Genomic DNA, 12,931 nt, shown 5'->3' on the forward strand with positions numbered 1-12,931 from the left:
CAAAATTTCCCCTATCAGCGACTTTTGGTACTAAATCTTTTTTTCACGGAATTCATCCCCTCATGTCTTCGAAAGTCTCAATATAAAATACAGGCCACCCTGTATGTTTTTTAGGACAGTTTGTTTGTGTAGTGAAAGGCCCAAGCTGAATTATTCAGGAAAGACTGGCTAACTCCCCTACAGAAAAAAAAAAAGTAGCTTTTTTCCAGAGATTAATTCCTCATATCAGCATTATTGATACAAAGAATTGAGTCTAGGTCTTTTCCAACCAAAGGGTTCAAGTCATATCATCCATTTATGAGTATTAAGCTGCAGAGGCACTTGAAGGATAAATGAATGAGTGAAAACTTATAATTAAGATGACTTTGAAACCTTCGATATCATTAATGTATAGATTTTAATGATGAAGTTCAAAAAGAAAGAAAATTTTAATTTGCTCCTCATATATAAGTTCAGAAAATATTTTGGTACACTTTACTTGGTCGTTTTTAACTTTTTCATTTGATCCATCACTGAATGCATGCCCATGTTTGTAAATATGAAATGAAAACTAGTTATTTAAATTAGCAGCCTCCTACAAAAGCCTATAGAGGGCACCCCACCTAGATAGGACATTATATCTCTGTTTCCTTTATTATTATGCTGTGTGTGTGTGTGTGTGTGTGTGTGTGTGTGTGTGTGTGTGTGTGTGTGTGTGTGTGTGTGTGTGTGTGAGAGAGAGAGAGAGTTGTTAGTTTGTATACCCTGAAGATGTCTCAGTGACTGAGATGAAATATTGAAAGAATTAATATAGTTTTTAATCTGTTCTTTGTGCTGTTAATACTTTAATAAACCTCCAACGTATGAAATGCCAACACACAGTGGCGCATTCAGGATTTAATCTTGGAGGGGGCCGGACGCTCAGGATTTAACCTTGGCAGGGGGGGGGGGGTCCAAGTTGAGTAGACGATTTGCGAATACACACTACGCATCGCATACGACCTATAACTGAACATCTGCAGTGATCACTAATTCATAAGTAGTATAGAAATAGAAGACATGACACAACATAAATAAAATTAAAAAAAATGAATTTTAATTAGGAAAAGATTTTTGGAAAATTTTCTAGTGTTTTTTCCTTTTCTTTGGGGGGGTGCCCGGGCCCCTTGCCCCCCCCCTCTGGGTGCACCACTGCCAACATAAGTGATATACGTCATCATCACTTATAGTCATCCAGAACTAGACATCTCACTTTTTACTGAAATGCAAGTTGCAGTTACAACAGCTCTACAATCCACCTTTGTTGTCCAAATTATACACTGCATGATTCCTTTTGCCATATGGCTGGTACATTTGTAAAACCCAACATTGCTTGTCAGAGAATGCCCAATTTAGAATCCCTTGCTTTTAACTTTCTCTGGACTAAGGATTTCCTTGCCCTGTTCAGTAATGTTCATCTGCTGTATTTACCAGTCTCCAAATTCTAAAAACAACTTTGATCTCTTCACCTTCCTGTCGTGAAGCTCAATTTTCTGCAGTTCAGCTTCAAATCTGTAAGTCAACTTCTCAGATAATTGTAATGTTCACAACTCCAACTGGTTGCTTTTTCAACACCACTCATCAAGCTGGATGAGATACAGAAAGTTTTGCTGTAAGTAATGACCTAACACAAATTGTACATCTGTCAACATGAATTCTAACCCTCTCCACTTTCCCAATACCCTAGATATAATAATGTTGGAAGTTGTTGTTGTATAGGTAAATATGACTTCTCCATTACTTCCACCTTAGTATCACCACCTCTGGATCTGGCTCGCACTGACGAGCCCTCAATAAAGGTCGAAACCGGTCTGGGTAGTGGCCCTTCCCTTAATGCATAGCATTATACATGTCCAAGGAGATGTGCTTTGCATTATGGGAGATACTAAAACAAGTGATGAGAGCTTAGTCCACCTTTACCATGAGTTGCCTCAGTCCTGAAGATACTTCAGGTGCAAACTTTGTTTGCTTACACTTGGATAAAGGATTAAACTAAATTTATTATAAAAAAAATACCCTAGGTATTTTTTTAACTGGTTCACATTCAAATATGCTATAGAGGTCATTTCTCCTCTCAGTAACTCAGATCACAATCTTATGCAAGTTTCCTTTCACATAGATCAACCGCCCTCCAACCATTCGTCTTGTGTCCCTCGGCTCTACAAAAGTACAAGCAGGATGACCTCCAGAAGTGTTACTCTTCCTTTCCATAATCTGGCTGCTGCAACTGACCCGAATGCCTGCTCTGTGCAAGTCACAGAAATTATCCTCACTGGCAAGAAAGCCTTTAGCCCCATTCTACCAAAATTCTCATCTGTTTTTCTAACTCTGGTTTAACAGATGTACCAAGGAAATTGAAGTCAAAAACTGAGTTTATTGAGATGACTTGCAACAAGAACCCTCTTCATGCTCAGGCTATGCTGAAGCTTGCAGTAAATGCAAATCTGACATCAGCAAATCCAAATCTGACTTTATAAAAGCCAATGCAGAAAACTCACCTCCTGTCCAAATGGATGCTATGGCTTCTAGTTCCTTGCAAAGGCCATTGGGTTCTGCTCACCTGTGCTTCCATCTCTCTCTCTCTCTCTCTCTCTCTCTCATGCACTTTCATATGCAAGATTTGACCTTCTGGTATTAGTTTTCCTGGACACTGGAAGAACTTGTGTTCCCAATGGTATCTTTCTGGTTGTACTGAAGCATTGTGCTCCAGAGCTAACACTGGTCCTTTATCATCTCTACAATCTTCTATGGTCAGCTGGCATGTATCTCAGCATATAGATGCAAGTATCCAGTCTGTTCCAAAAAAAGATAGTCTGTCATTCAACTACTGACTACTCACCATCGCCTGAATTCTCTCCAAAAGAATAAAGAAAATCATCAGCAGTGTCAACTCCTTCATTTCCCAGTGTAAATTGTAAAGTTATGTTGATTTTGTTAATTTAAAATTTTTGTTATATTTACCTATATCGGATCTTACTAAATCTTCAATTATTCTACCAGCTGCGTTAATGTAAAATTACATTAATTTGATATATACCTTTTACCTATCTACCTTACTTACTCATTTCTCTCTCTTAAGTCTCATTAATTCCTTACTCATACAAATCTTAGTATTTCTCTATCTGCTGGCTGCTATAAATGCATTGAATGATGGTGCACCACACTGTTAACAAAGACTTCAGGCTAGAGCCAATCCCTTTGTTATATTTCTGGTATTAACCTCGTTTCTAATTTTGGAAAAATTTATTTGTTAATGCTGCGCCATCCAAAATTATTAGACTAGAGAAGCTTCGTCATCTAGGAGAAAACACTCAGATGGCACAATATTCAATATTCATATAATTACTATTCCCAAATTTCACCAAAACTTATGTGTTTCAATTTCACTGCAGTCGTGGCTATCCCCAAAATTCTTGATTCGCACAGGTTCTACTTTATGAGTGGTGCATTGAGAACATAGATCAGGCAAGTTATTAGGTTGACAAGAAAGGATTTATTCATTAAAAAATACGGTACAACTACTGATAATTACTTAACTAAACTAATTCAATCATGCAAGTGTAACCTGGGCATTCTTAAACTTTTTCAACATGAAGCAATATCTAATACTAAACACATTATGAATTCCTTCTAATTACTTAACATTCTTAGGTAATCATTTACCAAATCTTGGTCTCAGGAACTATCTGACTATAACAAAACTAAGTCCTCATACACAGAGCTATAACATTCTATATGTGGATCAGATGCTAAAGTCCTATTACACTTCAAAAGTCCAATAACTTATCAGTTCCTGTCTTCGTTACAATCCAACATTCCTGTATATACAAAAGATTTAAAAAGTTCTTACATTACCGGGGCATTAGGATCACTCTGGCTTTCTCTTTCGATCATCTTACGGCTCGATGTTTCTTCCTCCAGTTTACTGCCTTCAGAAAGGACTGGCTAGCGAATACGTTCATGATTCACTTCCTTCGACGTAGGCGAAGTTGGTCTGCGGGGATTGGTCCACGAGGTTCCGCATATCATCTCAGTCTACGCTGATTGTACCGCTGTGCTGAGGCCTATGCTCACTCTGGATCTCTGTCTGACCGCATAGCTGCCTATGGACATCGTCCTTCTCGACCGCACTCGAACTTCCTTCTCCGGGAACGACAGGAACAAGATGAAAGAAAAAACTTGAGTTGGCATTGCCAAGCTCTACATATCCACTGCTGTGATATTCTCCCTACTACGTCATTGTTTTTACTCACCACCTAATTCTTCTGCACTTCGTGCCACTCCTCCTTGCGTGTCCACGGGAAATTCCCGCACGCCATTTAGACTTTGCGTACGTGACTGCCTACGAACATGTTTTTAATCCACTTATCTCTTCTGTAACTTTGATCTAAACTTTGGCAAACTAACATTCTTTTACCTATTTTCAACCTCTGTTGTATTCACAAAGACACTTAATATTATGATACACAAGGAATTTTTTTTTTCATCATGGATTTTATCGTTATTTTTCAATCAATTTCACCCTTACCAATATACAAGTATTTCTCTGAGAGTTTTGATACTTGTTAAATCTGAATGAAATGTAGTACAATAAATTTTCTCCTTCATTCAAGATTTAACACCAGAAACCCATCAGTTCATTGGCAACCACAGCACCACCAGTATGGATTCTGGCATTCTAGATTCATTCACACCCAACCTCTTAGTCTAAATTGCCAATCACTGGAACATATCATAGAAAGGCTTGGAAAAACATGCTGTAACTCTTGACTTTTCCAGATCTTTTGATTATGTCGAGCTTCAAGACATGCTCAGTAACTTCTTTCAGTCTACCACATGCTACTCTCTGCAGTTTTGTAGCCAGCATTCTGTCTGGTTCTTCACTGCATGCCATAGTAGGATTGATTCCTCACATTGAGCTGTATTACTAATGCTGGAGTGCCTCTGAGCTTTCTTCTATCATACTAATTCTGTGCATAGTTTTGCTGATGATAGTACACTCCATTCAGCCTACCTATTTGACAAACCATGAAGTTCTCAGATATCCAAACTTCAAAATCATTTACAACCAGTGCTATCCAATATTAAATAATAAATTACACGATAACCACAGTAATTAACTTTAATGAAAATAAAAGTACTGGTATTTTGTACTGAAATTAACAGTACATCATCAGTGTAGACAAGCAGTTCAAAGGAATGGAATACAAAGTACATAACGGTTGGTGGATTACCAATTAAAAGCTGTTGCTGCATGCTAGAAATTAATATTAATAAAGGGTATTAAAATTATTCTTAAAAACTATTTTTCTGATGGTTAAATAAGATAAGAATCTCCCAAACTTTTGGGAGAAAGAGACGATATCATTTTGATTCAGATTTGGCCGATGTAAAAGAGCTTTGCAACTTTCTTCGAAAAGGGTGTTCATGTTTAAACTTGCATCTATGGAGAAGATGAGCTTTATCCCACTGGATATTGTGTTTAGTGTCAATACTATGTTGTGCCAGACCAGACTTTTGAGGTTTCATGTATTCTATTTAATATTGATGTTCATTAATTCTTTTTTCCACAAAACGGCCTGTTTGTCCAAAGTATGCTAGGTTACATTCACACGGTATCTGGTAAATGCCAACTAATGATAGAGGTGCCAGTTTGTCTTATGTAGATGGCAACAGGTGAGAAATTTTGTTGATCAGAAAATATGTGAGCATGAGATTGTGGGCGTGAAGTTGCAAAGCCTTTTTACATCGGCCAAATCTGAATCAAAATGATTGTCTCTCTCTCCCAAAAGTTTGGGAGATTCTTATTTTATGTAACCAAAAAAAAAAAATAGTTTTTAAGAATAATTTTAATAATATTCTTTATTAATATTAATTTCTAGCATGTGGCAACAGTTTTTAATTGGTAATTCACCGATTGTTATGTACTTTGTATTCCATTCCTTTGAATTGTTTGTTGTCTAAACTGATGATGATGTACTGTTAATTTCAGTACGAAATATCTGTACTTTTATTTTCATTAAAGTTGATTACTGTGGCTATCGTGTAATTTATTATTTATAGTTATGCCACAGGTACCTTTAAAGATTAGTTATCCAGTATTCCTTTTCAGTATAACTACAACCTCTGAACCTGCTCCTTTTCTTCCTTTTTTTTTTTTTTTTTTATTTCATCTATCTCTGTCCTGTGGAACAGTCTCCCTTATGAAGTGTTCCCCCTAACTACAACCTCCAACTCTTCAAGAAAAATGTCAAACTTTTTTTCCCAAACTTTACCTGCACATGACACTGATGTGTAAGGTGCAGGTAAAGGTTCTTCTGTTGCTTGTTGTATGGGTTTATTTAAAAAAAAAAAAAAAAAAGTTTGAACTGTGAGTGATGTGGCATTATGATAAAAACTATTATGGTGACAATTATGGAAAATCTAGTAAGCTGTGCATTTAATTTGAGTTGTATGGAAAATGTAAAACTACAAAGATAATTTTTACTATTTCTTATTCTGTTTATATTTTTTGTGCACAAAAAATAAAATGAAAAATTGAAATTAGGTTTTAGTTTAGCTAAGCTATATTTAATTAAATTGAATATGACTATGAGTTTAGTTCTCTAAACTCAGCAGTTTGTTTTATGTAAATATAAAAGAGTAGTGTAAAGAATCTTTTGCAGTATTCAGTTTATCCACTATTTAGAATAAATATTGGGACTCTCCTATTTTACACAAACATACTGATATGTGTTCATTTCCCTGTGACACTGTTAAATTCTGATAGATTGTGAATTTAGGAATTCCATTCTTATCACGGTTTAACAAACATAGCCCAATGAAAAGGAAAATAAATACATGTGTTTGTCTCTAAGTGTTATAATACAACATTTGTAAATATGTTAAATGTTTCAAACTTAAGAAAAAAGAGTAGTTATCCAGTATTTCAAGAAAAGATCACTCACTTGTTTGTGTAAATAACAGTGGATGTGTAAATATTTAATATTTGTTAGAGCTATAAGTATTAAGAATTGTTGAATGACTTGCACAAAATTCTGGAGGGGATGGGATGTAAATCCAAAGGTCACGAAGCGGTAATGCGAAGGGAGTGGTTTGCTCCGGGCGATCGCATCGATGGCGCACGAGAAGGGTAAGGGAAAAGGGTGGTCGCTGTGACGTTGACCCACGTGACAAAAAGTTCCAAGCGCTAGGTGGGCATCGTGGAGTGCGAGAATCGCCGAGATAAAGGGTGAAATAAAAAGGTCAAGAACTTTTTGTTCCAGATCTCCTGGTGTTGGTCTCTCGTGTCGTGAGCTGGAGAAGGGTGGCAGTGTATCCACTCCGGAGGTTTTGGTCGAGGCATCAGTGAAAATTCGAAGTCCGTAGTCCCGTGGAGCGAGAATAGGCGCAGCCATCTCCCAGAAAGAAGGGTTACGCGCTCGTCATGCAGAGAAAGTTCACCGATAGCACGGGGAGCCATGTGCATGCTTAAAGCCAGCAGAGGGAATATTCGATATTCCCTCTGCTGGCTCTGCTGCCTATGGAAAATTCGATCAAGGAGAAACAATTTCCTGCAGACCAATTAGTGTGATGAACTTCCAAGATAGATAAGTAGAATTTACTAATTTTGTTAGCCAGAGTTGAAAAGATTATATGTTGTGATTCAGAGGAAAGAACATTAATAATATTATAAAGAACTGTACTGTAGTGATCTAAAGATGAATACCATAAATTTACTGCTTCCTTGCAGATTTAATTTATAATATGTGCATAAAGAAGGTTAAGAAAAAATACAGAGTGAAGATTGATATTAATAACGAATTGTAAATGACATTAATGCTATATAGAGTGGTCTGATTGTAACATTAATGCTTTCTTGAGTAGTCTGACTGTAACTGATTTAAAGTAATTATTGCTATAAGTGTCGTACCTAGCTAGAGTACTTAATTTGTTGATAGGATTGATAATGCTAATATAGAATAATCAGTTTGAATATTTGTATGTTGTTAGAATATTTTATGATAACCTAATTGTCAGGAACTTTCTTAGAGTGAGAACTTAAATTACATGTACTGTATATATATATTTATAGTGTTCAATAAACCTTGCTTTTGAATCCAATTAAGATTGTTTGTAATTTGGAATCCGATGCACCTCTTATAAAAACTTAACACGAACCTAAGCGGGAAATTAGAAAGTAGAGATTTTGGCCACGTCTGCAAGATTAAGGCATCACTTAAGTAAATTCTAGAGATTGCATTTTGATTGATACAGTTTGTTTAATCTAAAAGCTCTAAGTGACACTGCAAAAAAATAAATTTCTTAGAGCTTTATGAGAGGTTGATCTCAGAAACTCTGATACATCGGTATTGGCTCGACCCTGAGACAATTCCTTTGTCATCCAAAGGTACCTCGTGATACCTGAGAAAGAGTCTTACTAGTATTTGTATGATAGACTAAAAAGTATGTATATTAGAAAGAAGTCGACACAACAACACTGAGAGATGTACAGTAAATTCTTCTGTTTACCTCATATAGCTGTATAGGTACACTCTGTTAACTACTCAATACTGAATTCTGAATTTCCATAGAAGCTAGCACCAGAAACAAAAGGTTGCTTGGAAGGCTTCTATGGAAATTCAGTATTGAGTAGTTAACAGAGTGTACAGAGGTCAAGTTAATAGTAGTAAGTAGCAGGATATTATAGCTCTTGGCATCCAAGAGGATACCAGATGTCAAAGAGTTGCAATCTTGTTTCTACAAAGGGACAGGCACATAAGCCAAACATCAGTCATTCCAGTCAGTAGCACCTACTACACTGGTATTAAAACATTGCAGCTCGTCCATGGAGCAACAAATTGGGCTGCACCCTTTCTGATGAGATGGATGATTGTGTGGCAAATGCCTGGAAAATGCTTTATGCTAGAATACCTCATCCTACATGTGAAGTTTGGTTGTCGCAGAGTTGCAGTAATTTAGAACTTTTTCTTGATATGGAGTTGAACCTTTCGTTGTAGTACCTGGAAGGATGAATACCTGTGGATGGGTATGAAGCATTTATGGCTAATGCAATACTTCCTATATTGTGGCCGTGTTATGGAAAAGACCCATGGATTCTTTTTAACACAACAGTGCAATATATCATATACTACAAGTGATGTTGTAGTAGCATGTCATGCTGCAGGAAAATGATGTGGAAAAACTTGACTAGCTTGCAAGTCCCAGTCTCAGTCAGCTTAATAAGACTGCCTTCAGAAGGAACTGGACATTGCATGCAGGCCAGAGTATATTCAGCAACTTAAATTAAACTTGTGAAGAAATTATATTCTTGTTTAAGCCTTTATCCAGGCAAAACCAAACAAACTTTGCATGTGAAGTATCTTCGCAACCAGGCTACTTGTATATAGAGGCTAACGACTTCACATCAGTTGTCGGTATGCTTGGCATACTAAGACAACTTCCCTTTGGACATGCATGATGCTATGTATTATGGGAAGGGCCACTGCCCAGACCAGTTTCAACCTATATTTGAAGTCTCATAAGTAGGAGCTATACCAGAAGAGATAACAAGGTTCAATTCATGCAAAAGAAATATATTTGCTATGTAAAGGCTCTCAATGATGAGCCTGAATAAAGATCAGAACTGGTGAGTAGTGGCTCTTCCATAATGCATAGCATCATGCACATAAAAGTGTTTTGTATTCTGGAACACTAAGGCAATTGAGGTTGGAATCATCGGCCTTTATATACAAGTACAAGTAGCCTAGTTGTGCTAGGCTACTTGTACTTGTATATAGATTGCACAAACTTTGTTCACATATACCTGGATAAAGGATTAAAAAACAATATAATTTATTAGTGAGTTTAATTTAATTTATAACTAAGTGAAACAATTTTCTATTCATCCATCAGTTGTACCTGGATTGTAGTGAAGAATAATGGTCAAAATTCCTGCCTCATTTGTACAGATTGGCTGAGAGAGAGGGAAATATGATCACATCCAAGGTAGGTCATCATGCTCTTGAAGTCTATCTCAGTACTTCTTTCAACATGATGCATGTTAGTTTTTCTTTTTTTTTTTCCTCATAAGACAGATCTGACCAAAGTATTGTTTTTTTATGCTCAAGGTCTCTTGATTATCAGGAAGATTATTCTTTCTTTCTTATACATTATTTACTTCTTTTGGATTGTTGAGTACTACATGCATTTTTCTGTTATAGTATGCTATTGTATTTTGCTATAAGAATGTCAGTAAGAAGAGAATGTGAATTATACAGCAAACTTTCACATTTTTCTTTCTTTATTTTAATTATAATACTTTTTGTTTTATTTAAAATATTGTTTACTTTTTTTTAGGATACAGCTGGCAGTGAAAGGTATGAAGCAATGAGTAGAATATATTATCGTGGTGCCAAAGCAGCTATTATTTGTTTTGATCTTACTGATTCTTCTAGTTATGAACGAACAAAATTTTGGGTGAATGAGCTGAATAAATATGAGCAGGTAAGCATATCAGTTATGTGCATTTTATTTTCTTTATTATTATTTTTTTTATTTATTCTCAAGTGCTGTTGATAATATAATTTACATAAAATTTATGCTTGAGGGAAATTGACAGTTACGAATATCAAATACTTTGAGTATGATATGAAGTTATATATTAAGCTCTAGTTTGTCTTTCATTATTGCTGTAAAATTTGAAGATATCGAGGCAAATAAATCATCTGACGTTCCTAAAACGCTGCCGGGATAACAAAGTGATCCCCAACTGTGTCAAATTGAAGCACCGTTTTACTTCCGAGAAAGCTCTATGCATTTATAACCGCACTAGCTTCGCCCTGCTAAGAGAACAAATTACCGCGACGCGCGTTCTCCTTGCCGACGAAAACAAAACCTTACGGACGCTAGAGGAAGAGCTTTCTAACACCCTCGGCCTTGATCTATGGTCTATACTTCATGACATCTCCTGCACATCGGCAAGAAAGTAATTCGAAAAAATACGTAGTCGGCATGTGAAAAAATACGAAAACCTGACAAAGACTTCTACTTCTGTACCCCAGCCACCACTTAACACAGTAGTCAACCTCTCGTCGGCAGTTTTAAAGCCTGAAGCACTCACCGCACTTTCACATGGTCACAATTTCGCCCTAGCTCCTAAAAGGATACCTGCTGAAGAAATCATGATCCAAATAGAGCGTGGAATTCGCAACCTGCCTAACCATATCGCCAACAACGTGAGACTGGATGTAGTTGGTGTTCTCACTAAAGCCAAACCTCCAAAATCCAACTTATCCAAAAACGAATATACAGCCCTACAAGAATTAAAAAACAACAAAAAAATAGTAATCACCAAAGCTGATAAGGGAAGCGCCACTGTGGTACTCAATCAAAAAGACTACAAAGGTAAGCTAAATTCTTTAATACGAGACCGTACTACTTACCTCCCCATGAATATAATCCGACCAGCTCTCAGATTAGAACTATCCACAGACTCCTTAAGAAAGTCACTTCTTGGCCTGTGGAAGTCACCAACAAACTTAAACCTTATAACTCTAGACCCCCCCCCGATTATATGGACTCCCAAAAATACATAAACAAAATGTGCCATTGCGTCCCATAGTGGATGGCATTGATTCCCCCACATATAAATTAGCCAAACATTTAGCCAAAATGCTCGCACACTACACTGGCAACACACCATCACACATAAAAAACTCGGCCCACTTTAAAGCCAGTATAGAAAACCTCGCACTCCAACACACTGACATAATGGTCAGTTTTGATGTCTCCTCCCTATTCACTAATGTCCCACTCAAAGAAACCCTTGAGCTCATCCAAGCCAAGTTTCCTCCCGATATCTCAGCCCTATTTCAGTTCACAATGAACTCAGGCTATTTCGTTTGGCAAGGAAAGTTCTACAAACAGATAGAGGGGACAGCCATGGGTTCACCACTTTCCCCACCCTTGGCCAATTTCTTTATGGAGACATTTGAAGAGAAAGCCTTAAACTCCGCCCCACAAAAACCTACTATTTGGCTTCGTTATGTGGATGATGTGTTTGCTATTTGGCCACATGGCTCAGACACACTCCACTCCTTCCTAACACACTTAAACAACCAACATCCCAGAGTCCAGTTCACCTTAGAAAAAGAGGAAAACAACACCCTCCCCTTCCTAGACACTTTAATCACCCGCCAGCTTGATGGATCTTTGGTTTTCTCTGTTTACAGAAAACCCACCCACACTGGCAGATATATTCACCAGCAATCCCCCCCCCCCCTCACAACAATATAGGGTGATAAAAACACTATATAACAGGGCAAAATTAATCTGCTCAGATGACAAGTCCCTGACTATGGAACTAAACCACATCCTCAACACTTTCTTAGCCAATGGCTATAACCCCAAAAAAATCCAAAAAATACTAAAACCTGTAAACCACAGCCCTCCCCTCCCCACCTCCACAATAAAGACTACACCAAGTCTATCACTATCCCCTACATCCAGAGCACCTCTGAAAAAATAACTAATATCCTCAAAAAATATGACCTTACTTCCTGTTACAGACCATATAAAAAGTTGGCATCCCTTATCCCCTCTACCAAAGACCAACCACTTCCCCTAGACCTACCTGGTGTATACCAGGTCCATTGCAGCTGCAAATTGTCCTACTTTGGCCAAACAGGCAGAACAACAAATATCAGGATTTCAGAACACCAAGACTACATCCGGTTTCATTTGTACAGCCGCTCTGGGATGGCAGACCATGCCTTAGATACCCACCATAAAATTCGTTGGAAGAAAACAAAAATAATCCATCGCAGCAAGTTTAAATACGAAAGATTATTCAAAGAATCTTCAGCAGCTCTAAAAAACGTTCCTAACCTCAACAAATTTGGGTGCATGAAACTGCCCCAAATTTGGGAGACTT

At 37.2% G+C, this 12,931-nt stretch overlaps 1 protein-coding gene across 4 annotated transcripts in view; it reads left to right on the plus strand.

Annotated features, from left to right (window-relative positions):
- The window catches only part of LOC150106833 (ras-related protein Rab-24-like), an 86,446-nt gene that overhangs the window by 26,352 nt on the left and 47,163 nt on the right, over positions 1 to 12,931 (plus strand). For all 4 annotated transcript variants that reach the window (XM_090392741.1, XM_090392744.1, XM_090392743.1 and 1 more), the window contains exon 4: positions 10,357 to 10,503. In XM_090392741.1, the coding sequence (XP_090248867.1) occupies positions 10,357 to 10,503 (147 nt within the window). The remainder of the gene's footprint in view (positions 1 to 10,356; positions 10,504 to 12,931) is intronic.

This window comes from Typopeltis vanoorti, chromosome 5, assembly GCF_054136105.1.
Source record: "Typopeltis vanoorti isolate ZY-2024b chromosome 5, IOZ_Tvanoo_1.0, whole genome shotgun sequence".
Taxonomy (NCBI): domain Eukaryota; kingdom Metazoa; phylum Arthropoda; class Arachnida; order Uropygi; family Thelyphonidae; genus Typopeltis; species Typopeltis vanoorti.